This window comes from Antechinus flavipes, chromosome 1 (assembly GCF_016432865.1).
Source record: "Antechinus flavipes isolate AdamAnt ecotype Samford, QLD, Australia chromosome 1, AdamAnt_v2, whole genome shotgun sequence".
Taxonomy (NCBI): Eukaryota; Metazoa; Chordata; class Mammalia; order Dasyuromorphia; family Dasyuridae; genus Antechinus; species Antechinus flavipes.
In genome coordinates, this window is record NC_067398.1 from 327,214,339 (window position 1) to 327,240,068 (window position 25,730).

The window sequence follows — 25,730 nt, forward strand, 5'->3', positions numbered from 1 at the left end:
CCTTATTTTTTTTTTTTTTTTACTTCAGCTAAAGCATAATAGATTCTGTTCCAGCCTTTCACCATTACTTTATGTGTATCTCTCTGCTTCAAATCTGTTTCTAGTAAACAACGTATTGTAGGATTCTTGACCTTTTACATCTAATCAGTTGATAAATGCCATAGATTCTACTTTCTCAATATTCCTTGTATCTACTTCTTTCTTTCTAATTCCATTATTAGTTTTCTAAGTACATGTCCACATTACTATCAATTCATCCACCTGATTTCTTCCCATTTCCAATTTCTCTATCCTTCTACACTTCTTTTGACAAAAATCTGTGTCATTCCTTTCCTCAAAGGCTACTATTACTGAATAAAGTTCAAATTCCTGACATCTAAAGCCCACCATCACATGATTTTACTCTATATTGCCAATTTTATCTCATACTATCTTTTCTTCCATGGTTCAGCCAAACTAGATTACTTCCCCCTGGGGACATTAAGTAGTCCCTACTTTACACTATTCTTATGCATGTATTATTTTGTATTAATATTTTATATTAATATGTGCTATACTCTCATTTTAATAATAGACATTAGAGAAGTAAATGGTAAATCACTCTTAATATCTCTGCCACGAAAAACTATGGGACAGTACTGTCGTTCTATAGTTCATGGGGTCATGAAGAGTTGGACATGACTGAATGACTGAATACTACATCCTCATATTAGTTTGTGATCTCCAAAAGCAGAGACTATGTCTGATTTAGTCTTTGTATCTTCTTTAGTATTAGCATGCTATTTGTGTCACATAAAAGATATTTTTTAAAACAGTAGTTACAGTTTATTGTCAAAGTTTTTTGTTGAAGTCCGTCTAGACTACAGATTTTATTAGAAGTTATTCATACCAATAAAAGAACATAATATGAAGAATCTTCAAACCAGCATTTAAGTCTTATTAATTTCCTTATTAGGTCCTCTTATTACTTACATGTCTCTGGATAAATCACTCCATATCTTAGTTTCTTCATTAGTAGTAACAATTGTGCTGTACTATGCACTAATCATGCAAGGAACTGAGATCTGGAGAACCAGGAAAAGTCTTCGTGGATATGAAGGGCTACCATGTAAAAAAGGAATTAGAGGTGTGCTGCTGCTTTCCAAAGGGCCAATAGGTGGGAGTTACAAAAAGATAAATTTAGGCTAGACCGAAGAAAAATATCTCTAACAATTAGATTACAAAAATATACTCAAAAAGAATAAACTGCATCAGGAGGGATCATGGGGGGGGGGGGAAACAGTCTGAGAGCAGAGGCTGGATGATGATTTATCAGAGAGGATGTGGAAGGGAATTCTTGTTCAGGTATGAGTTGAAAGAGATTGCCAGATGGCCCCTGACGTCCCTTCCAGCTCTGAGAGTGTAAAAATATGGTTATCACTTGCATTATCTGCCTTGCAGCATTTATGTTTCATTTTTTCCATTCTTTAAATTTTTTTTTCCAAATAAAGATATACCTCTCTTCTCCAGCCCCCTCATCAACTAAGAAAACAACAACAAAAAATAAAACTATTAAGACAAATTCCTGCATTGGAATGGAAGCAGAATCTCCCCAACCTTCCTTCTTCCTAGTCTACCACCACAGTGACTCTAGCTAGTTTTACTCCATCCCCTAGTCCCTCTTATAATCCTCTATATACACCAATCATCAAGCCAGCACAGGATAGTGGGAAGGGCCATTTTCCAAGCACATGCCCATAGAGTATTATCCTATTGATAGTTAGCCTTTAGTGCTCTAACCAACTTCACTGCAATGACTCAAGAGTTTCAGCCCTCTACAGATTTCTTCATCTGAAATTTGTTTGTTCCTATCATTTAACCATTTATCAATTCTTATAAATTTAAATCAGTTCCTTATAGCTTAAAAATTAGATTTTTTTGTTGTTGTTGTTGTTAAGGCAATTGGGGTTAAGGGACTTGCCCAGGGTCACATAGCTAGGAAGTACTAAGTGTCTGAGGCCAGATTTGAACTCAGGTCCTCCTGATTTCAGGGCCAGCACTCTATCCACCGCACTATCTTGCTGCCCCTAAATTACATTTTTATCAGAGAATTTTGCTGCAAAGATTCCACCCCCCTCTCTTGACAATTATCAGCTTTATTTCTAAATTTACCAGGATTGTTTTGTTTTTGAAAAAAATTTCAAATTTTACACACAAAAAGTTGTCCATTTTACCTTCTATGATCCTTCCTATGTCTTATTTGGTTATGAATTCTTCTCCTATTCATAGATCTGGCAGGTAATTTCTTACTTCTTCCTCTAATTGGAGCTTATCTTGGTATACAGTATGAGATGTTAGTCTACACCCGTTTTCTCAGACTGCTTTTCAATTTTCCTAATAGTTCCTACCTTAAAACCTAGGATTTGGGGGCTTATCAAATATTAGGTGATGATCCTAGCATCAAATTGTTTTGATGCTTGCTACCTCGTAGCATAATTTGAGAGTCCCCCTGCCTGATTACTTTTTTCCATTAGTTCTCTTGAGATTCCTAATCTTTTATTTCTTAAAATGAATTTTATTATTTTTTCCTAGCCCTATAAAGTAATCCTTTTGTAGTCTCACTGGTATGGTACTGAAAAAGTACATTAATTTAGGTAGCACTGCCATTACATTCTATTATCATGGCCTACCCATTGCCAATGAATATTTCTCCAATTATCTACATCTCTTTTTCTAGTTATTCATATAGTCTTTGTGTCTAAGCCACTTCTTCATCTAAGACACTACTTCATATTTGTCCTGAAGTTACTTCTTTTTGTCTTGGGCTTCTTTTAATCTACAGTATTTTTTCCTTGTGTCTGGTGCCCTATTGTGACCCCTCTCCTCATCTCTTTTTGCTGTCTTTTTTGGTATAGTTCTGACCTGAATGGAAGAACTTTTTTTCTGTTTTTCTTTGTTTTGCTAGAGAGTATGTGGGAGAGCTGGGCACCTCTACAATCTTTCATTTTGCCAACTTAACCAGAAGTATGTATTATTCAGTCTCTACAGATGATGTTTCTAGATCACCTGATTGCCCATCCTGGCTATAAGAGCTTACTCTGATATACAATATGAGATGGCAAATTATGTGAAAGAATGATAAAGAGGAAATTAGTGTTTTGGGTTTATTTCTCTAGCTCATGTCTTCTTGAAATGGACAAGAATACAGAAGGGGCAAAAAAAGTCATGAGTTCCATTTTTGATATATTGAGTTTGAGAAGCCTATAGGACATTAAAGTGAAGGTGTTTATCAGTTATGATTAAAAAATGAAACTTGGAAGAGAACATGAATAACATACATACTACATACATACATACATACATAAAAATGTACTGTGCACACATGACATCCATATAGAGATCATTGTACATATGTGGTATGGCACATGCATGTAAAATCTATGAATCTACACATTTTCTGCACACTTCTAGCAGTTTAAGAATTCACCAAAAGAAAGAGTTCATAGTGAAAAGATAAGAGATTTCAGTGATGTTGAATATTAGGGGATTATAAATGAGGATCTAGCAAAAACAGCTGAATAGAAATGACTGAACAGGTAAAAGGAGATCCAAAAGAAAGCAGTATCATGAAAGGAGGAGAAGGCAGTCATGCTTTCTATCTATACAGCAATGACATTGGCATCAGACATTTAAAAATGTAAATATTCACATACCTGCTTGTTTTGCTTCCAAGCAAGCAATATTTATTTCCTCTTTCAAATCCCAATTTTCATTGGCTATAGCCTCTCCTACTGTAACAAATCTTCCAACTGCCAAGTTGACTGCTTGTCCCACTCGTTGAATTGCTTGCAAAGTCTTATCTGACCGTTTTGTTTTATCTTTATGATTAATAAGTGTAGTTATCTATCAACATAAGAGAAAAAACGGTGTTAGAATTGTATATCAATTACTTTTTAAAACCTATTTACCTAATTACACATAATTGTGGTCATTATATAGCACCAGTTATTTTAAAGGATTAAGTTAAGCATTGAGCCATTACTAGTGACATCATGCCATGCTACAATTCAGGACTATTATTATTCCACCAAAATCAAGCTTAAAGTTTATTCTGCAGCCATCATATCCATCCTTCAATGATTGTTTGGAACAATGAAATCTATTCTTCCATTTGTTTCTTTGCCAAACAATAATAACAAATGTTAGGTGGGAGGTGGATCTTGTTGGAGAAAGCTGGCTCATTACCTTCACAGAATCCACAACTGTCATTACCAAATGCTCTCCTTAGTTCCCAGTTTTTGTTTTCCTTGAAACTCAAATTCCAGCTCTCCCTGATAGTTCCAAATTCAGCTTGAATATGACAAGAGCTACTCATTTTAAGTATACTTTCATATTTTATACATTTGTGTTTCATGTATTGTATCAGAAGCAAAGAAACAAGTCATTTAACCTCCCTGAACTTCAGTTTCCTCATCTGTAAAATTAAGGAATAAGGAAACAAAAATTTAGTCCCTTCCAAGATATAACTGATTGAAAGGGCCTTTTAAAAAACACATACATGAAACAATGTTAATTGGAAAACTAAAAATAATCTGTAATACCATCTTTAATTGCAAAAGAAATACATTAAAAATAGGAACAAAATTATGAGATGCAGATAGTTGGTTTAAATTCTTATTTATGTAAAATTGTTTGCTAATAAGTAATAATGATGATGATAACGGGAAAGATTTTAAAATAGATTAAAGCACTAAACATATTTCAGAGTGTGCAGATTTTGCAGTGATTGCAGTATTCTTTCCATGTAGTATGAAAAATTAGAATTTATTATATTTTTCTCAAGCTCTGGAAAAATTTCCCTTTACATATAAAATTGAGGTTGAAAATAATGAGTAAACTAGAAAAGACCAGATAATGCAGAAATACAGTGCAAAAAATTAAGAAAAGACTAAGAGGTAAATTCAAAAATCCCCTGTACAACTACAGTTTCAGAGAGTAAAAAAATTGCTGGCCAAAAGACCAAAGAGGAGTGGCAAGAAAAAATTATGTAAGAAAACAACACAAAATTGGAAATTAAACAAAGGTTTAAGAGAAAAAAAACAAGAGATGGAAATGCATACTCAAATAGTAGACTCCCTGAAACAAACAGAAATCAATGATTTCATGAAACAATAATACTGATCAGTAAACATTTATTAGGCTCTATGTTTTGGGTATTTTTGGTAGGTGCTGGGGATACCAAAAGAAACTAAAGACACTTGAACCCAAAAAAACTTATAATCAATATGAAAAATAGGCTAACATGATTGGAGAATGTATCAGTAAGGAATGATAGTAGTATAAAATATAGTTAAGAATATCTTAAAACTGAAAATCTAAGAAAGACAAATATTTGGTTAAAGAGTTTAGAGTTCATTTCACTTGTAAATCCATATAGGCAAGAAATTGTTTCTGACAAATTTTCATCCCTTTAAAAGACAATTTGTGACTTACTCAATTTCTTTTTACATTTTTGTAACTATTTGTCTATTTCATTTAAGTTTTTAGCTAGTGGGTAGAGCCCTGAAACAGATGAGTTCAAATTTGGCCTCAAACATGTACTGCTGCGTAACCCTGGGGCAAGTCATTTTTAAGCAGTTTGCCTCAACTTCCTCATCTATAAAATAGTAATAATAATAGTATCTACCTTTCACTGCTATTTATGAGGATCAAATGAGATAATGTGTAAATATGTGTAAAGTGCTTAGCATAGTGCTTGACATTTAGTAAGTAGTAAAGAATGCTTGTTTCTTTTTTATTAGCAAATAATTGAATACAGCAGTTATTGTAAATTTTATTTCCTCTTCATTTATTGTACATTTTTCATTAAAAATTTTTGGCAATTTATTTTCCCCCCTTTAAAAAAAGACCAAATTAGCTAGTGGTTTATCTACTTGTTTGATACTTATTTTCCCCAAAAAAGCCAAATCTTAGTTTTATTTATCAGTCTTTTTTGTTAAACTTTTCTAATTTTTAGAATTTTTACTTTTGTGCTTATGTCATGATTATTAATTTATTAAGTTTCTAGTGTTATTTTAACCATATGCTCAATTCATTGTATTTTCTTTCTCTCTTTTATTAGCATAAGTATTAGGAGATATATTCCATTCTGATATGTTGTCTCATTAATTTGTTTATTGCTTCTGTGTTTTATCCTTGGCTCACTTTTTTAAAAATTTATTTTTTTATTTTATACTATCATAATTTCACAATGACATTCTCCCTCTCCAAAAACACTAATAATAATAAAAAATATATGGTCAAGAAAAACAAAATCAATGCATTTGGCCCATTTATTATTTTTTACTTTTTTTTTTTTTTTTTTTTTTTTGCTGAGGCAATTGGGGTTAAGTGACTTAACTAACACAACTAGAAAGTGTTAAGTGTTTGAGACCACATTTGAACTCAGGTCTTCTGACTCAAGGGCTGGTGCTCTATCTACTGTGTCACCTAGCTACCCATTTATTCTTATTTTTAAACATCAATTTTGTTTTCAAATATTTCCCCCATCCCTACCTAGTAAGTCATCACTTATAGTAAAGGATAAAAAAAAAAAATTAAGGCAGTTCAACAAACTAATACATCAATCATGTCTGCCACTCTGAAATACTTAACACGTTTGATCTCCCATTTTTATAAAAAAGAGTTGGAAGGTAGATTTTTCAATTTTTCTCCAAGAACAACCTTAGTCATTACTTCACTTTTTAGTCTTTTCCATTTAAATTGTCGTAGTCTCTGTCTACACCATTTTCCTGGTTTTGTTTACTTCATGCTGCAACAACTAACATATATCTTCACAAGTTTCTCTGAATTCTAATTCACAGCTTCTTCCAGCTCAGTCAGTATTATATTCATGTGTCACAATTTGTTTAGCTATTTCTGATGGGTAAATTTTTTGCCCATCTCTCTCTACAAGTACAAAAGGTACTGCTAAAAATGTCTTGGTAAACAGGAGATCCTTCTATTTTTTTAAACAGGAGTATGTGTCAAACAGTGAAATCTTTGGATCAAAGAGTAAGAAAATTTTAATAAATTTTTTTAAAACATAATTCCAAATTGCTTATAGAATGACTGGTTCAATTTCCAATTCCACTAATATTATAATTTATTGTTGTGCCCATCTTCTCTAATATTGGCTATTTCTATCTTTTGTCGTGAAGTGAAACCTCAGTTGTTTTGATTTTCATTTTTCTTATTATTATAGATTTGGGAAATCTTATATAGTTGCTGATCATTTTCAATTTTTTTGTACATTATTCATACCCATTTGTTAGTCGAGATGGCATTATTTAGATCTGAGTCCTTCGTACATCTTCCCTCATCTTATTATAGTTTTTATATATCTATATAGGGATATATGTATCTATAAAGGGATAGGGAAGAGGCATGATTTTTAAATTTTTTTTATTATATCTTTTTATTGACAGAACATATGAATGGGTAATTTTTCAACATTGTCCCTTGCAATCACTTCTGTTCCAACTTTTCCCTTCCCTCCCTCCACCCTTTCCTCAGATGTCAGGCAGTCTCAAAAATGTTAAACATGTTAAAGTATATCTTAAATACAACATATATGTAGACATCCGTAAAGTTCTTTTGTTGCACAAGAAAAATCGGGTTCAGAAAGGTAAAAATAACCTGGGAAGAAAAACAAAAATACAATAGTCCATATTCATTTCCCAGTGTTTTTTCTCTGGGTGTAGCTGGTTTTGTCCATCATTGATCAATTGGAACTGAATTTTCTCATTGCTGAAGATATCCTCTTCCATCAGAATATATCCTCATATAGTATTGTTGTTGAAGTGTATAATGATCTCCTAGTTCTGCTCATTTCACTTAGCAACAGTTCATGTAAATCTCTTCAAGCCTCTCTGTATTCATCCTGCGGGTCATTTCTTACAGAACAATAATATTCCATAATATTCATATACCATAATTTACCCAACCATTCTCCAATTGATGGGCATCCATTCAATTTATAGTTTCTAACCACTACAAAAAGGGCTGCCACAAACATTTTGGCACATGTGGGTCCCTCTTCCTTCTTTAATATCTCTTTCAGATATAAGTCCAGTAGTAACACTGCTAGATCAAAGGGTATGGACAGTTTGATAACTTTTTGAGCATAGTTCCAAATTGTTCTCCAGAATGGTTGGATTCATTCACAACTCCACCAACAATGCATCAGTGTCCCAGTTTTCCCATATCTCCTCCAACATTTGTCATTATCTTTTCCTGTCATTTTAGCCAATCTGAGAGGTATGTAATGGTATCTCAGAGTTGTCTTAATTTGCATTTCTCTGATCAATAATGATTTGGAACACCTTTTCATATGGTATAAATAGTTTCAATTTCATCATCTGAAAACTGTTTGTTCATATCCTTTGACCATTTAGCAATCGGAGAATGGCTTGATTTCTTATAAATTAGAGTCAATTCTCTCTATATTTTGGAAATGAGGCCTTTATCAGAATCTTTAACTGTAAAAATGTTTTCCCAGTTTATTGCTTACCTTCTAATCTTGTTTGCATTAGTTTTATTTGTACAAAAGCTTTTTATCTTGATATAATCAAAATTTTCTATTTTTTGACTAGGAACTAGAGTTCTTCTTTGGTCACAAATTCCTACCTCCTCCACAAGTCTGAGAGGTAAACTATCCTATGTTCTTCTAATTTATTTATAATCTTGTACTTTATGTCTAAATCATGAACCCATATTGATCTTATCTTGGTGTACAGTGTTAAGTGTGAGTCCATGCCTAATTTCTACCACGCTAATTTCCAGTTTTCCCAGCACTTTTTGTCAAATACTGAATTCTTATCCCAAAAGTTGGGCTCTTTGGATCCGTCAAATACTAGATTGCTATAGTTATTGAATATTTTGGCAATACCAAATGGTTTTGGTGACTGCTGCTTTGTAATATAGTTTTAGATCAGGTACAGCTAGTGCAACTTCATTTGATTTTTTTTCATTAGTTCCCTTGAAATTTTTGTTCTTCCATATGAATTTTGTTACTTGTTCTAGATCATTAAAATAGTTTCTTGGGAGTCTGATTGGTATAGCACTAAATAGATTAGTTTAGGTAGTATTATCATCTTTATTATATTCACTCAACCTATCCAAGAGCACTTAATATTTTTCCAATTGTTTAGATCTGACTTTATTTTTGTGGAAAGTTTTTTGTAGTTTTGCTCATATAGTTCCTGACTTTCCCTTGGCAGATAGATTCCCAGATATTTTATACTATTGACAATTATTTTAAATGGAATTTCTCTTTGTATCTCTTGCTGTTGGGTTTTGTTAATGATGTATAAGAATGCTGATGACTTATGTGGATTTATTTTGTATTCTGCAACTTTGCTAAAATTGTGGATTATTTCTAATAGCTTTTTAGTAGAATCTCTGGGGTTCTCTAAGTATATCATCATATCATAGCAAAGAGTGATAATTTGGTTTCCTCATTACCTATTCTAATTCCTTTAATCTCTTTCTCAACTCTTATTGCCATAGCTAGCATTTCTAATACAATATTGAATAGTAATGGTGATAGTGGGCAATCTTGTTTCACTCCTGATCTTATTGGGAATGGTTCCAGCTTATCCCCATTACATATGATGCTTACTGATGATTTTAACTAGATGCTACTGATTATTTTAAGGAAAAGTCCATTTATTCTTATACTCTCAAGTTTTTTTTTAATAGGAATGGATGTTGAATTTTATCAAATGTTTTTTCTGTATCTATTGAGATGATCATATGGTTTTTGTTAATTTGGTTATTGATATAATAATTATGCTAATAGTTTTCCTAATATTGAGCCAGCCCTGCATTCCTGGTATAAATCTTACTTAGTCATGGTTTATTATTCTGGGCATGATTTTCTGTAATCTTTTTGCTAATATTTTATTTAAGATTTTAGCATCAATATTCATTAGAGAGATTGGTCTACAATTTTCTTTCTCAGTTTTTAATCTACCTGGTTTAGGTATCAATATCATATCTGTGTCATAAAAGGAATTTGGTAGGACTCCTTCAATCCCTATTTTTTCAAATAGTTTATATAGCATTGGAGTTAATTGTTCTTTAAATGTCTGGTAGAATTCACATGTAAATCCATCTGGTTCTGGGGATTTTTTCTTAGAGAGTTGCTTAATAACTTGTTCTAATTTCTTTTCCTAAAATGGAATTGTTTAACCAATTTACTACTTCTGTTAATCTGGGCAAACTATATCTTTGAAGGTATTTGTCCATTCGTTGAGACATATGATTTTATTAGAGTGGGAATTTCTGGGTGAGGAAGCTCCTCTACAGCTTCCGAGTTTTAGAAAATTGCTGAGTGTACTGAAAGAAGTACTTGAACACAATTCTTCTAGGCTTCAAGGCCACTTCTTCATCAATTGTGCCTTTAGTTATGATCTCTTTTGTCCCAACATATGATCAAATTTTGTAAAAGTATTAATATTTCTTTAAAAATTATTATATTCTATAAAATTTCTATTCAATAATTGTTAGTTGTCTATTATATCTAGTTTTTCTAAATTATAAAAAATTTGCATAAACTATAGCTTGTTTTTTAATAGGTTAGATCAATTTCCTCTGCCATTACCAGTGAATTTTTATGTGCATATGTATATATAATGCCAACACAGAATAGCCCTCTTTGCAATTTGATGAGTGCCAATCTCAAAATAATTTTAATTTGTATTTCTTTTATTAGTGCCAATTTTGAGCACTTCTTAGAAGGTTGTTTATAACTTTCATTTCTTCTTTTGAGATCTATTTGTTCATATCCTTTGATCATTTATCTATTTGGAAATACTTTTAATAAAGTTCCTAATCTCAGCTTCTTGCCTGACTTTAATATCATCTGTCTACAAAAGATATGAGAATTCATTTCTAAGAGTAAGATCTAACAGTATGATAACACTTTCTTTTGCAAGAACCTTCTCATGGAACTATTTATTGGTAGAGAAATACAAAGGCTAAAACCAGTACTTGCATATTACCTGTGGGGGGAAAAAGCAGAACTAGTCATGCTCTTTTATTGGAAAAACAAATACTAGGAAGTAAAATGGAAATAAAACTGCCCAAATTTTTGTTCATCAGAACAATCCTACAAATTGAAATCAATTAAGCTACATTAGTCCAAATATATGTCAATTTATATTGTTTAATGAAGTTATATAAATTTGATTTGTATAAAACACAAGTGTAGTCTGTGGGTTTCAGCATCTATTTCCCAAGACAACCCTTCCCAAGAAACCTCATTTTATGAATGATGGTAATATTTTCAGGTAATCTATATTTGGACTAATATTATATTTATATCTTTCTAAAAAAGAAACTAGATTCCTACAGATTCCAATAGAAGATTTTGGGTTCAACTTCCAAGGAACATGTTTTAGGAAACTTTTCCATGGAAAAGTGAGAAAGACAATGAGAGAAACTACTTTATTCAATTATATAGTCCTATTAATTTATCTTTGCAGTTTGTTCAATTTGATCAGTAATTATTAGACACCAATAATATACCAGGCATTTGCTAGATATCAAGATTAGAAAGAAAAAAATAAAACAAAACATTCCTGTTTTCAAGGAACTTAAATACTACTGAAGATTTCAACCAGAGTGACTACAAGAACAGTGTTTCCCTTGACAGAAATGAGAAAGTTAGGTGGAAGTGAAGGCTTAGGAGGATAATGAGTTCCCTTTTGAAATCTGAAATGTCTATGGGATATTCAAGTGGAGTTGTTCAGTAAACATTTGATGATATGGGACTGGAGTTTGGGAGATATTAGGGCTGGATATGTATATTTTAGGTCCGGGTTGTGGAGAGTCACAGTCAGTGGGGAAACTCTGGGTAAGGTATAAGACCCTTCAGCCCAGAGGGAAACTCCTAATAATGTCTGGTGAATGTGAGGAAGTAAAGGCAACAAAGACATACATCTTTTTTTAAGAGTCTAACCATAATAGTGAGGAGAGCTAAAAGATGATATCCTGAGGGAACAGGAGAGTCAAGTGGAACTTTTAAAAGATGGGGGAAATCTGAGCAAGTCTGTATTTAGGGAAGAAACCAATGGATAAAGAGAGACTAAAAATTATAAAGAGAGAGGATCTGTATAGTTCCTTTCAGTTCTCACTCCATGGTCCTATGATAATAGAAAAAGGCTCCAAGAGGGAAAAAAGAAGAGATAAGAAATATGGACCTAGCAAAGAAAAGCAACAATTTCTCCAAGACTTAGACAAAACTAGAGAGAAAAAGGATAATTCTGAAGGGATTTGAGTAGTAGAATTGAAGAAAAAAGAGTTAACAATGGATGCTCACATTTCTTTGATGTAATTCAATAAACACTAAATGTGCAATGCAATGTACTCTTTCTAGGACCCATAAAAGATAAACAAGACAGAGAACTGACTGTAAGATGTAAAGAGCTGAAACTCTGAGTAGGTGCACGTGGACAACTGAGCACTTAAGGCTAATTACTTATTGGACAGTACTCTATTAGCATGTGCTTGGAAAATGGCCTGCCCCACCATTCTGTGTTGGCTCTATCTGTTGGTGTATGCAGAGAATTGTAGGAGGGATTAGAGGGTGAAGTAAGACAAGCCAGAGTTACTTTTGGGAGGGAGACAAAGAGGAGAGGTGGGGAGATTCCTGCGTCCCTTCCCTTCACTCTATCCCTAAAGACCAAGGACTTTTGCTTATCCTGACTCCAGTTGATTCTAAGGTATCTAGGATGCTAACTTGGTATTCAAAGTAGGATCCACAGAGATATAAATCAATAATTCTAGATACTCTGCAGTACCTTGCACATAAAGCACCTGTAATAAAGGAACAAGAATCTTTTTAATTTGTCCCAAGTGCAAAAACTTATACCTTTTGAACAAGTAACCTTAATATGAATTGTATTAGTAAAATTCCCTCAGAATAGACACAAAGTACTCTCTACTCTATCTTTAAAAAGAGAAATCCTCTATTATCTCAAAATTACAAACTAAGTTATTTAGCCTTTTTATTTTTATTCTTTTCTTTTTTATATAATAGCTTTTTTATTTTTCAAAATACATGTAATGCAAAAATAATTTTCAGCATCCACTCTTGCAGAACCTTGTGTTCCAAATTTTTCTCCTTCCCTTTTCACCTCCCTCCTCCCCTAGACATTGAGTAATCTAATACAGATTAAACATGTATAATTCTTCTAAACACATTTCCACATTTATCATGCTGCACAAGAAAAATCAAAAGGGGAAAAAGAAAGAAAAAAAGCAAGCAAGCAAACAACAACAACAACAAAGGTAAAAATACTATGCTGTCTCCATGTTCTCTCTCTGAATGTGGAAGGCTCTTTCCATCATAAGTCTATTGGAGGGGGGCAGTTAGGTGGCACAGGGAATAGAGCACTAGCCCTAAAGTCAGGAAGACATGAGTTCAAATCTGACCTCAGACACTTAACACTTCTTAGCTGTATAACTTTGGGCAAGTCACATAACCCCAACTGCCTCAGCAAAAAACCTTCTATTGGAATTGCTTGAATCAATTCCACCAAGTCCATTACAGCTGAGTTGATCATTCTTTTAGAAATCTATACCTTATACCCCAAGGAAGTAAACAAAAAAAAAAAACGAAAGAAAGAAAAGAAAAAACATTCAGCACAGTACTGTTTTGTGGCAGCAAATAACTAGAAGTAAAATAGATGCTAATTGGCTGGGGAAAAGTTAAATAAACTGTGGGAAGTAAATGTAATGAAATATTAATATAAGAAATGACAAATATGAAGAATTCACAGAAGCATGATAAGACTTATATGAATTAAATAAAGAACTAAGAAAACATCATATGCAAATGCAATGATGTAAATGCAAAGACCACTTCCCCAAAAGGTAAAACTGAATATTATATAATTATAATAACCAAATTTGGCTCCAGAAAGGAGAGATGAAAATGCACCTCTTTTTCTTGAAGAGATAAAAAATTATGGGTATGGATCACTGCATAGGTGAACAGGAAGGGATATAGTCAGAAAATAAAGTATAATAAAAATGAATTGTATCAACAGTTCTTAATAAGAAATTAAATTTTTTAAAATGGTTATATTTTCTTTTTTATTAAACACAGTATGCCAGATTTCCTTTTCAATAAATAACAGAATTTGATTTCCCAATATAATTATCTAGGGGAAAGAAGAATTGAGCTACAAATACCCCAATAATACGGCTGGCATTTACGTAACACTTTAGATTTATTAAGCATATTATCAATATTAACTCATTTGATGCTCACAATAACTTTGTGAGATGGATTCTATTATTATCCCCATTTTAGAGATGAGGAAACAGAGGCTGAAAGAAGTAAAGTAACTTGCCCAAGGTCACCCAACTAGATCTGAGGTAGGCTTTAACTCAGGTATTCCTGACTCTAAGTCTAGCATTCAATTGAAGAATTCACAATGGTTATTCTTTCTGGCAAAAGGGTTTTATTTAAAGAAAAGGTTACAGAAAAAATGAAGGGATACAATAAGACACCAGGAATGGTAAATATGAAATAGAGTGAAAGAACATATGAAAGACAAGTTTCTCAGTGGAACTCACAATTATCTAGTAGAAAGGGAGTATCCCATGAGGTTGGGGTATGCCCTTAGCTGACAGACTAAATCCTGAAAAAGTCTTAGCACCCTAAAAAGAGTTAGTTAGTTTTAGGGAGGAAAAGTGGGGTTAAGAAGCATAGTGGAATTAGGAAAGATACCACATGGCATGGGGGAATGGTAAGAGAAAAAACACCGTGAGGTACAATGCCAGTGGTAAACTGACCCAACAGAGGGTAGTAGTGAATCCATAGGCCATAAATTGTTTTATAAGGAGAATTTAGTCTCAGAGACTTGATCCCGCCTGGATTTCTCACTGGATTACCTCAAGAAGGTTGGGACCATTAAACTAAATTTATCTCTATTATCAGACTTTTCTTCCTCAGGGAATAATTTTTATCAATTCTTCAGTTTCTCTTTGCTCATCACACTCATCATTCAGGACCTCATCATTTCTCTGCTCTTTTCATTTATCAAAGAAATATTTTGAAAAATGAATTAAGGACCCCCAAACAGAAGGCAACCTAGTAGACCAATACTGAATTTTTTAGGGATCAAATCTGGAGATACTTGTTAAGTAGTGTCCAGAAACTAAGAATGAAATATAGTGGTCTATGTGCTTGAAGTGTTACAGAGATGAACTGAAATCAAAGTTTGGTGACATCACAGAATATAAAGCTGGTTACTAGGGAACTATAAGAGATCAGTGCAGAGTCAGTTTGCACCTTATGGGGGAGGGGGAGTCCAATAAGATGGTAGTATTTTGCTAAGCTCCATTCATTCCATCAATCAGTTTCCCTCCAAACAAATAGGTCCCAAAGTCCTTAGGGTATGGGACAATGATCTCATCTTCTGAACTACTGCTGGGAATGGACATAGAGTGAAATTCGAGAGTGGATTAGAAGGTGAATGAAATTAGTTATTCAGTGAATTCTGAGTCAGATCCCTGAAGCTGATCAATATAGCTGTCTAGTGCTGTTCATCTGAAGGTGAATTCATAAATCCTAGAAGAAAAGAAACCTAACAAGTAGAGATTAGGGACAGTATCATTGCTAACAAAGGGGTTGCACAAAAATACACATGCCAAAGTATTTAAAAGGGCTTAGGCATTGGGTAGAGAAAATATCCTTTAGGGGCATAGATGGTGCCTGAAATCAGGCTTTGTCCTAATCTCACCAAAGAATTCTTCTTTTACTGATAGGAACACTCAGGGTGGGGAGCAAGAATATATGGCTAAAGGATAAAAAAAAATAAGGCTTAAGAAATATAGAGGAAAACAAATGACCTAGAGAGAATATGATCAGTTTTCTCCACCTTCCTTGAAGATTTTGTACATAGCTAATCAGGCATCATTTCTTTTATCAGAGATATTATCAACAAGAAGAGACCTTGAAAGAAAACCCAGAAGTATCAATTAAAAGGGAAAGGGAATATGATGGACTTTTTCAGAGATCTCAGTTTCCAGAGACTTTCATTAAAAGCCCTTTTGACAAAAGCCTACTTAAGAGCAAAAGATCTACTTAAGGCTTGGATGCTGATTAAAAGTGGGATGCCAAGCACAGAATGTAGCCAAGATCCCCACAAAGAAGATTGCTCTGGAGAATTGAAGTTATATTTCAAAAAGCAGGACTTTGAGATAGAGAGATTAGCCCAAATCCCTACATTTAGGCATATATGTAAAATCTCTCTGTCAATCTTTTCTAGAAAAGCATCTCTCCTCTGAACAGATTTTAAAAGAGGGCACTTTCAGGAGCCACTTGGGCACAAAATATCAAACCTTGGGCATGTCTGATAATCCTGCCTAACAGTTTCTCCTAGCTTGTTCACAAGAGACTAAAGAACAATCTTTGTAGCCTAAAAGGCCTAAGAAAAGTTTCACTGGCTTGTCTCTGGTATAAGAAGCTAGCCTAAAGATGTTTAAAACCACCTAGAGGGTAAAGAGTATATCCTCTCTTTGCCAGGGTCTGTTATAGGATGGACTAGGAGAGGCCAATATAGATTGGCCAGCAGTTTTTCATGTCAAATAAGTTAATTGTAAGAAAACACTTTTGTGCCAAAGGACACAGAGGACAAAAAAAATGTTATTCCCCATTAGCTTAAATAAAACTGACTTTTACATTGATGAAACAAAGAAACTATTTTTAAGTTCCATTTCTTAAAATGTGGTTAAATGTTCTTACATTCTGAAAAGTTAAAAACTTTATTCTAATAAGATGTATCTCTAGTAACAGACAGATGACTAGGCTAAATATTCATCTACCATGATGGAAAACAGTCATTCAACTAATGACCACACATTTTCAGAGAGAAAATAGGAATATTTTATACTTGCATTTTTGCTCATAGCTTTTAATCTGATCACTTGCTCTGAATATAGAGATATGCTATAAGTGGAAGAAAGCAGAAACATGATTACATTAGCTATTTGACTTCAGGTAATAGTCTGTTGACAACCAATCATACAGTAAAAATTCCACCGCATAGACAGACTCAGGAATAATCAGGAGGGAAACATTGCTATTCAAAAGAACACAACTGGAAAACTGAGTCAGAAGGATCCAATCTTAAGCAGAGACTATGGTTGTCCTCCCAACTCTAGTCCAATTAGACATTCACCTGTAAATTCAGGATGGTATCTCTCAGAGTAACTTAAGGCATTTCTCTTGAATGAATTACTGACTGAATGGTTCACCAGACAATCACATACAAATTCAAAACTCAAAACAATATCTGTTATAATTCCAAGAGATTTTTTGACAAATAATCAAGTTTCTAAGGGATTCCAGAGGCTTCAGAGATGGAATGAAAAAAATGTTTACAAATCTTTATGCCCAACATAAAAACAATGAGACCATAATGCACTTAACAAATGTTAATAATTTGCTAAATGGGTTTTGAAATAACCATCTTTATAGAACTTGCAATTAATCAAAAATCTAACAAATGTCTCTTAGAATTCTTTGCATGACAAGATTAGAAGGGAAGCAAAAAACTGGGAAAAACATTTTTACATCCAAGGGTTATTATAAAGGCCTCATTTCTAAAATATGTAGAAAACTGACTCAAATTTATAAAAATACAGTCCATTCTCTAATTGATAAGTGGTCACAGGATATGAACAAATAATTTTCAGATGAAGAAATTAAAAGCATTTCTAATCATGTGAAAAAATGCTCTAAATTACTATTGATCAGAAAAAGGCAAATTAAGGCAACTTTGAGATACCATTACACATCTCTCAGATTGGCTAAGATGTCAGGAAAAGATAATGATAAATGTTAGAGGGGATGTGAGAAAACTGGGACACTGACACATTGTTGATGAAATTGTGAACTTATTCAACAATTCTGGAGATCAATTTGGAACTACGCCTAAAGGACTACAAAATTGTGCATACCCTTTGGTCCAGAAGTATTTCTATTGGGCCTCTATCCCAAAGAGATCATAAAAAGGGAAAAGGACCTACATGTGCAAAAATGTTTGCAGCAGCTCTTTTTGTAATGGCAAGGAACTGGAAACTGAGTGGCTATCTATCAGGCTGAATAAGTTATAGGATGTGAATGTAATGGAATATTGTTGTTCTGTAAAAAATGTTCAGCAGGATGATTTCAGAAAGGCTTGGGAGAAACTTGCATGAATTGAGGCTACATCAAGTGAGAAGAACCATTGTACACAGCAACAATAAGATTAAGCAATAATTAATTCTGATGGATATAACTCTTTTTAAAAATGAGGTGATTCCAGCAAATTCTAGTGGACTTGTGATAGAGAAAGCCATTCTGTAACCAAAAGGAGGCCTGTGAGGACTGAATGTGGATCACAGCATGGTATTTTTACCTTTTTTGTTGTTTGCTTGCTTGCTTGTTTTTTTCTTCTCATTTTTTTCCCTTTTTGATCTCATTTTTCTTGTGCAGCATGATAAATGTGGAAATATGTATAGAAGAATTGCACATTTAACATGTATTGGATTGGATAGTTTGCTGTCTATGGAAGGGGTTGGGGAAAGGAAGGAAGAAAAAAATTAGAACACAAGGTTTTGCATGTATCTTTGCATGTATTTTGAAAATAAAAAGCTATTATTTAAAAAAAATCCTTTCATTACTAAGCAGTAAAACTCATCATATAACATCTTATCTAAATAGATTTTTAGCATTACAGAAACAAACACAGACTTGAAGAATAAACGAATTAAAAACAAATATTCAGTTATTAACACTTTGTAAATATGTGCTATTCCTTTAAATAATAGAAGCAATTTAAAGTTAAAGAACTTTCATTTAACCAGCAGGGGAGTCCAGAAAAGGCATGAACATGAGTGGGATTCTTTCCACCTCTCCCAATAATAGTGAAGTAGAGAATGGCTCAGGTCAGGTGAAAGAGCAGTTCCACCCAGAGAGGGAATGGTGAACTATAACCTCACATGTCATTATGCCCACTGATACAAAATAATGTTATGATTCAATTTCTAAATTTCAGATTACTGCCTAAAATCTTTAATCAAGAATTTTTTGAAATTATGGCTCAATTGTCACTTGTATTTCCTTTCTTATATGAAAATTTCATATTTTGTACCATGATCACTTCCTACCTTGCTACCATAAATGGTTCTGTGAGTTTTTTCTTCCACTTCCCCAAACAATAAGGGGGGAGAGCTAACTGATCTGAAAATAAAATCCAGATAAAGTTTTTACTTTATCCTTCCTTCCTACACAGAATAGTAACCAGTTTTAGTTTTTAAAATTAATTTCAGACAACTCAAGCTTCTAAAATTAAGAACATAGGTGCTAGTTAAGTAATTTTTATTGAAAATTTCATAACACTACTAGGATATGGGACCCTGCTGAGAGGGAGTACAGAGGCCACCTCGACCTTTGGTGCACAATAAGTTTTCTGCCACATTGCAGAAATGCCTGTGTTGAGCAAGGAGCAGTGATGTGTGACATGGGGATGGGTTTGGTCTGAGGGTCACAGCACAATTGCTCATAAGCAGGGACGCCTTGCCAAGGCCTCTCAAGTATAAGCAGGTTGTTGATGTGGATTGGCTCTCCTCTCATTGGCAGATACCATGCATATGCAAATCCCACAAGCTGCATCTCTGAATGGTGATTGGAGATTGCCTACTGTTCACACACTGATCATGCTTGCAAAAATGTATATCAACAAGGCTGTATGGAATAATAAACTGGAGCTCTTTTCACACTCTATGAGTCTCTCACCTCATTCTTCTTGCCTCTGAGATCAAAGGGCTCATATACTTTGAGCTCTCAATCAAGACAGTCGCAACACAAAACAAAACTCAAGTCCAGCAGAGCAGACAGAATTTTAAAACATAACTCATACAATTTGTATAAACTGCATAATATACAATTTAGAGAGCAACGTAACACCTTAAACATATTTCACCTAATTAGGAAATACAAGCATGTGATCTCTTTGAGTAAGAGAGAACTCTGTTTAAATTTCTAGTAATAATACTTCAATTTTGCAAAAATTTCTAAGATCTTATGCCCAGAATGAAACAAGTTCACAATTTTAGCACATACAAGTTAATAATGATTATATCACATAATTGTAATAATAAGAGACTCATCACACAAAATTCACAATTTATCTTGATATTTAAAGAGATGGTTTTAAGCTACACACCACCCACGTTCTATGAAGAGGGAAAAGGAATAGTTTTAAAATGCAAAGCCAATCCACATAAGGTTGTTTTTTGTTAAATCTCATCCCCACTTTTCTTAATTGCCAGTTTTAGCTAGTTTTAAACATATTTTCCACAAGCTTCTAGTTATATGCCAAGTCTCAGTTCTACAGTTTCAGAAAGAACCATTATTTATCAATTAGTATATTTACTAAGTTTCATAGCAAATGAGTATCCTTTTTGAGTTAGAAAAGAAAAAAGATAATTGGTGCCAAATAATTTAATGATTAATCTCAAAACTACTAGATCTGCTAAAAATGTTTTTAGCAGTTCTATAACTTTAATTAACTTGATTTCTGTACTGTACTGTACTGTACAACTAACTTGGTTGGTGCTGGGTTCATAGAAAGTCAAGTTTTTTCCCTTTTTAAGGTGGGAGTTAGCAATGTTAATAAAACTTTCCCTGGGTTTTTTCTAATTACTCCTTAGAAGTTTTTCTTTCTGGCTGCATCTATGACATTTTGCAAACACAGAGGTGCAGACAGACAAAATGAAAAGACAAATGCTATTAAAATAATTGAAGGTGTACTTTAAGTCAGATACTTTCTTGAATCCCTAACCAGAGTCCTCTGAGCTCCTTCTTCCTCTCAGTTGGCTGAAAAGATCTAATTAAAAGCAATTTGCAAGAATAACAAAAGGAAGGGATTCTGAGAGAGAGAGAGAGAGAGAGAGAGAGAGAGAGAGAGAGAGAGAGAGAGAGGAGAGAGAGAGAGAGAGAGAGGAGAGAGAGAGAGAGAGAGAGCTGGGCCTCTCACATTTTCATTCCCTTCTGCAAAGTAAGCCCAATTATTATAATTTAAAGACCCTTTCTCAGGCAATTTTCCTGGTCCCCAAGATTGTTCTGGGACCAAGCAGTTTTACAAAGAAAGACAAGGTGCTTCCATTGGTATTCCCTTCCAAATCGTTCCTTGGAAAGAAATCCAATGTCTGAGGAGACATCCCAGGGGCAAATCTATAGAAAGGCCTTGCCCCATTTCTCACAAATTGTCTCTTATTCTTCAACTTCCTAAAGGATAAGGAGACTATGAGAAGGAAAGCAAAAAATAGTGGCTAACTGAAAAAATCCCTTTCTAAAAGCCTATCTATGTATCCAGCTGCCCAAGAGCTAGGGAACATACTGCTGCCAGGAATCTTGGGCCTCCTGCAGGGTCTGCCATGGGTGAAAGCAATTCAAAAAAGAATGCACCTGACTCAAAGAAAATCCAGGTCCACAAAGGGGACCTCCCAAGTCAAAGATACTTTTAAAGTCACAAAAGTAATTTAGCTTTACATAAAAGTTGAGGCTTAGCTAGCAGGCTAACAGCTTGTAAAAGGAAGACAAGGAAGATCCTATTTTAGGACAAATAAGGAACAAAAGATAAGAGTAAGACCATCATTTCCCCATTTTCTGTCTTATGGGGATAAGAAATCTAGAGACAAGGGCTAGAGGTCTCTATCTTCCTCTGGAACTGCAACTGCTTCAAGCTAGAAGGGAGTATATTCATCATGTGGATAAAGTTTACATTCTACAACTAAAATGCATCTTATATAATTGTAAAGGGCAGAAACTCTGAATAAGTGCACTGGAATCAGACAACCAAGCACTTAAGGCTAATTACACATGGGACAATACTCTATTAGCATATGCTTGGAAAATAGCCCTTCTCACTATTCTGTGATGGCTTGATCTTTTGGTGTATACAGATAATTGTAGGAGGGATTATGAGGTAGAGTAAGACAAGCCAGAGTGACTTTGGAGGAGAACAAGGAAAAGGGAGGTAAGTAGGTGGAGAGCTTATGGCAGTTTCGCGCATCTCCTTTACTTCTCCTCCAAAACACCAAGGACTTTTGCTGATCCTGACTCTGGCAGATCCTGAGGTCAACAGGGAGCTAACCTGGACTTCACACATAACAGAGAGCTATCTTTCTGACCATGTGGCAAGAACTTGTCAAGTAATAAAACTCATTTTTTGGAAACTCAGGATCCTGAAGCTTATCATTTTTTATTCAGCTACTAAAATCCCAACAACACTGAATGGTCTCTCTGATTTCTTAGGGATGAATTAGTAATGATAATTTTAGAGGGTCAATATTAAAGCATCAGAAAAGGCAATTTTCTAGAGGAAACTCAACTATAATAAGAACTGGAATTCCAACTGCCATTCTGCATTTACTGAGTTAGTAGGACCTCTAATTTAAATTGATAACTTTTCATCAAATGTCAGCACAAAGCACACGAGACTGTCCAAGTAGGATCACAGATCTAGAGCACGACTAATTTTCAGGACTCATGTATGTGATTACGCCCTAAAAATCCATATGGAAAAAGATTACAATTTTTAATGGAAAAGGGAGAAAAGTTTAATTGGGGTTAGTTCTATATGAATTTAAGCAGCGTGAATAAAAACCAACTTAAGATTCTTAATCTAAGTAGGAATTAGATCATCATTCAGAATTAATCTAAAAGGGAAATATATAATTATGATATTTTTGTGGTACATATCTATCAGTGGCAAAAATTTTAATATACATTGTTATAAATGTTTACAAAAGATTACTTGGCCTTTCTCTCACTTAATATAAACTATTTTTGTTGCAAAAGGTTATGCAAGAACAACCATTTTTCAGCAATGGAACAAATTATTTATTAGATACAATTTTGTCCCACCTTCCTCAATAATTTAAAGCTTCTCTATGTTATGTAGAACAGGCTTTGTATGACAGCTGTAATTGCAGGATAACTATACTCAGATGGAACTGTTTACTCTGAAAAGCAACTCTATTCCTATACTATGCATAGAATTGTAAATTGAAGAACTCATTTATACATAATCACAGGAAGGTCTTCTAGGTATACCATGATAAACTGTAGACAAGGAACACGTTAGGATATTCTAGCCATTTCATTTGGTCTTTTTAAATTTCTAGTGACCATGATTTCATATCACCCTATATATAGAAGTACAAGACTTGCCTTGAGTGAAGCACTTAGGAGGAAAAACTTTGGTATATTTACAACTTCTAGTTAAATTTTTTAAAGATTACAGTACTCAGTGTCAGTGAACCCATCACAAATCTTCTCCTATCCAGGATTCCATACTAACGATAATGCATTTGTTAACCAGAACATCCCACTATGTCATTTCCCCCACTGAGACCTAATTAGTCTACTTATTCCTCAATGTTCTCTTTTTTTCCTGCTCCATAAACTCTGAATCTCTACAGTCTTGTAACTTGACTTGCTACTAGCACATTATACATTACATCAATCCATTTCAAATATGACTTTCATTTATTAGTTCTTGGATCATCTACTGTGCTTGAAAGCCAGACAAAGTTTATAACGAAGGGGAAATTCCAGATTCCCAACATTAAATTAAATGGAAGGGCTACAAACAGGAGGACTATGCTTCAGAATCCAACAGAAACCTTTAAATGTCAAAATGCATTACAAATCCCTTAACATATCCTGGGCTTCAGATGCTGTGATGTTTGGCAGCTGGGTCTTCAAGGCCTGGAGGGAAGAAACTTATTGCCTACCTAAAAAAAAATATTATCCTACTATGATACCATTTAAGCCAATCACACAGTGCCTTGAAATGCTTTTTCATTTTGTAATTATTCAACCTGATGGAGTCTATCCTCTTGATTCTTTGACATTATGTAGATACCAACAGAACACAAACATTGTCCACTAGTTCTCCCTCACTCCAACTATCTGATCAAGCCATCTTTTCTGGCTACATCCCTCTCTAATGACACTCTTGATGCTACCTTTCCTTTGCAATTGACAAAGCTTGTTAATAACCATCATCTATCTCTCTGTTGTTTTCTGGGTAAGACCAATTTGAATTCACTGAACACTATGGAATCACATCTCTTAGCCATATTGCAATGCCAGGATGTTAGCAAATGAAAAGCACTAACTTGGTATCAAGCTCAGGAATACTCCAGAACCCCCCAATGAGAATCATTACTTAAAGCATTCATTCTAATTTTCTACAAAGGAAAAATCAAGAAGATAAAGAATGTTTATTTCCCATAGTTGAATAGTTAACCCACAGAGTTCACTATGTATATCTTGGATACTATGAATGAGTAATGAACCACTTCTGAAATTGCTTTTAATGTTCTAAGATTCTCTATGAAAAAATAAAAGACACACTAAATTTTTTTATCTAATGATACTTGTAGTTATGAGCCTAAGAAAACAAAACTGAAGAGATAAGAGGCCAGTAGGTCCAAGTTTTCTTAATTTTCCATCTGTTTCAGAGAAAAAAGTCCTTAACTCCATCTGCATCCAGGGCCATGTCCACTCATTGTGATCTATCTCTGGCCACTAGTTCCAAATGGCTCCAGAGGAGAATATGAGTTTGGTGATTTTGCAGTCTCTCTTCACTTATTTCAATCTAATTCACATTGCAAATCATGGTATTACTCTATTATGTCACAGTCCTCTTCAAGAATGAAAGGCAGACAAAAAAACAACAGCAAGAATAACTACCTTAGCTAGATAATCTCAGTTTGACTCCTCAAACCTATCTCTTCCAGTTTCCCCTTCTACCAAGCATATTCAATGCTCCCCAGTCCTCTTCTTCCTTATCTTTAGTAAAGTGCTAATTACATGACATATGCAGAGGTACAAATGAGCATATTTTCCTTAATCAGTGATTGTACTGCATCACTCTCCTCCCCTCCTTTTGTATATATCTGATGAACTTTGATCCAGTAAAACTAGTTCCCACTATAGACTTTCCTTTTCTCTCAATGGTTTCCAAACTTAAAAACATGGATCTAATAAGACAATACATGTAAAGCATTTTGCAAACCTAAAATGCTATATAAATATGTGATATTTTTTGAGCTGGCATCGGAGATTCATATTTGACTCTTTTCACCAATCACTAAGTTCTGCTGAGCCTTTTAAAAAATTTGTCTCAAATCTGTCTTTTTCCATCCCCATTACTATATAATAGCATATTGTTTACCCAAGGAAAACTATGGCTACATAGTTTCTTTTTAAATTGTTTTTCTTTAAAACCACTTTAGCATGAATTCTTATCAAAAGATCTTTGAAAGTCTGAATAAAGTCATTAGTTCTTCTTGTCCACATACTTATTCATCATTTTCAAAGAACTTTAAAAATTAAGAGTGATATTATTTTCCCTTTCAGAAACCATGTTAATTTTATTCAACTGATTATCACAGAATCATAGAATTTCAAATTAGAAGGAAACATAGAGATCATCTAGTCCAGCCTCCATCATAATGTGGGGGTACTCTTTCAAGAAAGGAACAATTTGTAATATGCAGCCAACCAGTTTCTGGTTGAACATTTCTAAAACTAAGAAATTGACTACTTGGATGAGGCAGCACAATCTATTATTGGACAGTTCCAATTGTTAAAAAAGTGTGTGTGTGTGTGTGTGCGCACGTGCGCACACGTA

The 25,730-nt window shown here is 33.9% G+C and overlaps 1 protein-coding gene across 7 annotated transcripts in view; it reads right to left on the reverse strand.

Annotated features, from left to right (window-relative positions):
* The window catches only part of CTNNAL1 (catenin alpha like 1), a 96,327-nt gene that overhangs the window by 63,407 nt on the left and 7,190 nt on the right, over positions 1–25,730 (reverse strand). For 3 of the 7 annotated variants that reach the window (XM_051966923.1, XM_051966945.1, XM_051966937.1), the window contains one exon: positions 18,438–18,584. In XM_051966923.1, coding sequence (XP_051822883.1) covers positions 18,438–18,584 — 147 coding nt within the window. Of the gene's footprint in view, positions 1–3,692; positions 3,883–16,932; positions 16,985–18,437; positions 18,585–25,730 lie in introns of those variants that run through there. The other 4 variants (XM_051966930.1, XM_051966900.1, XM_051966915.1 and 1 more) reach the window with 3 other exon arrangements.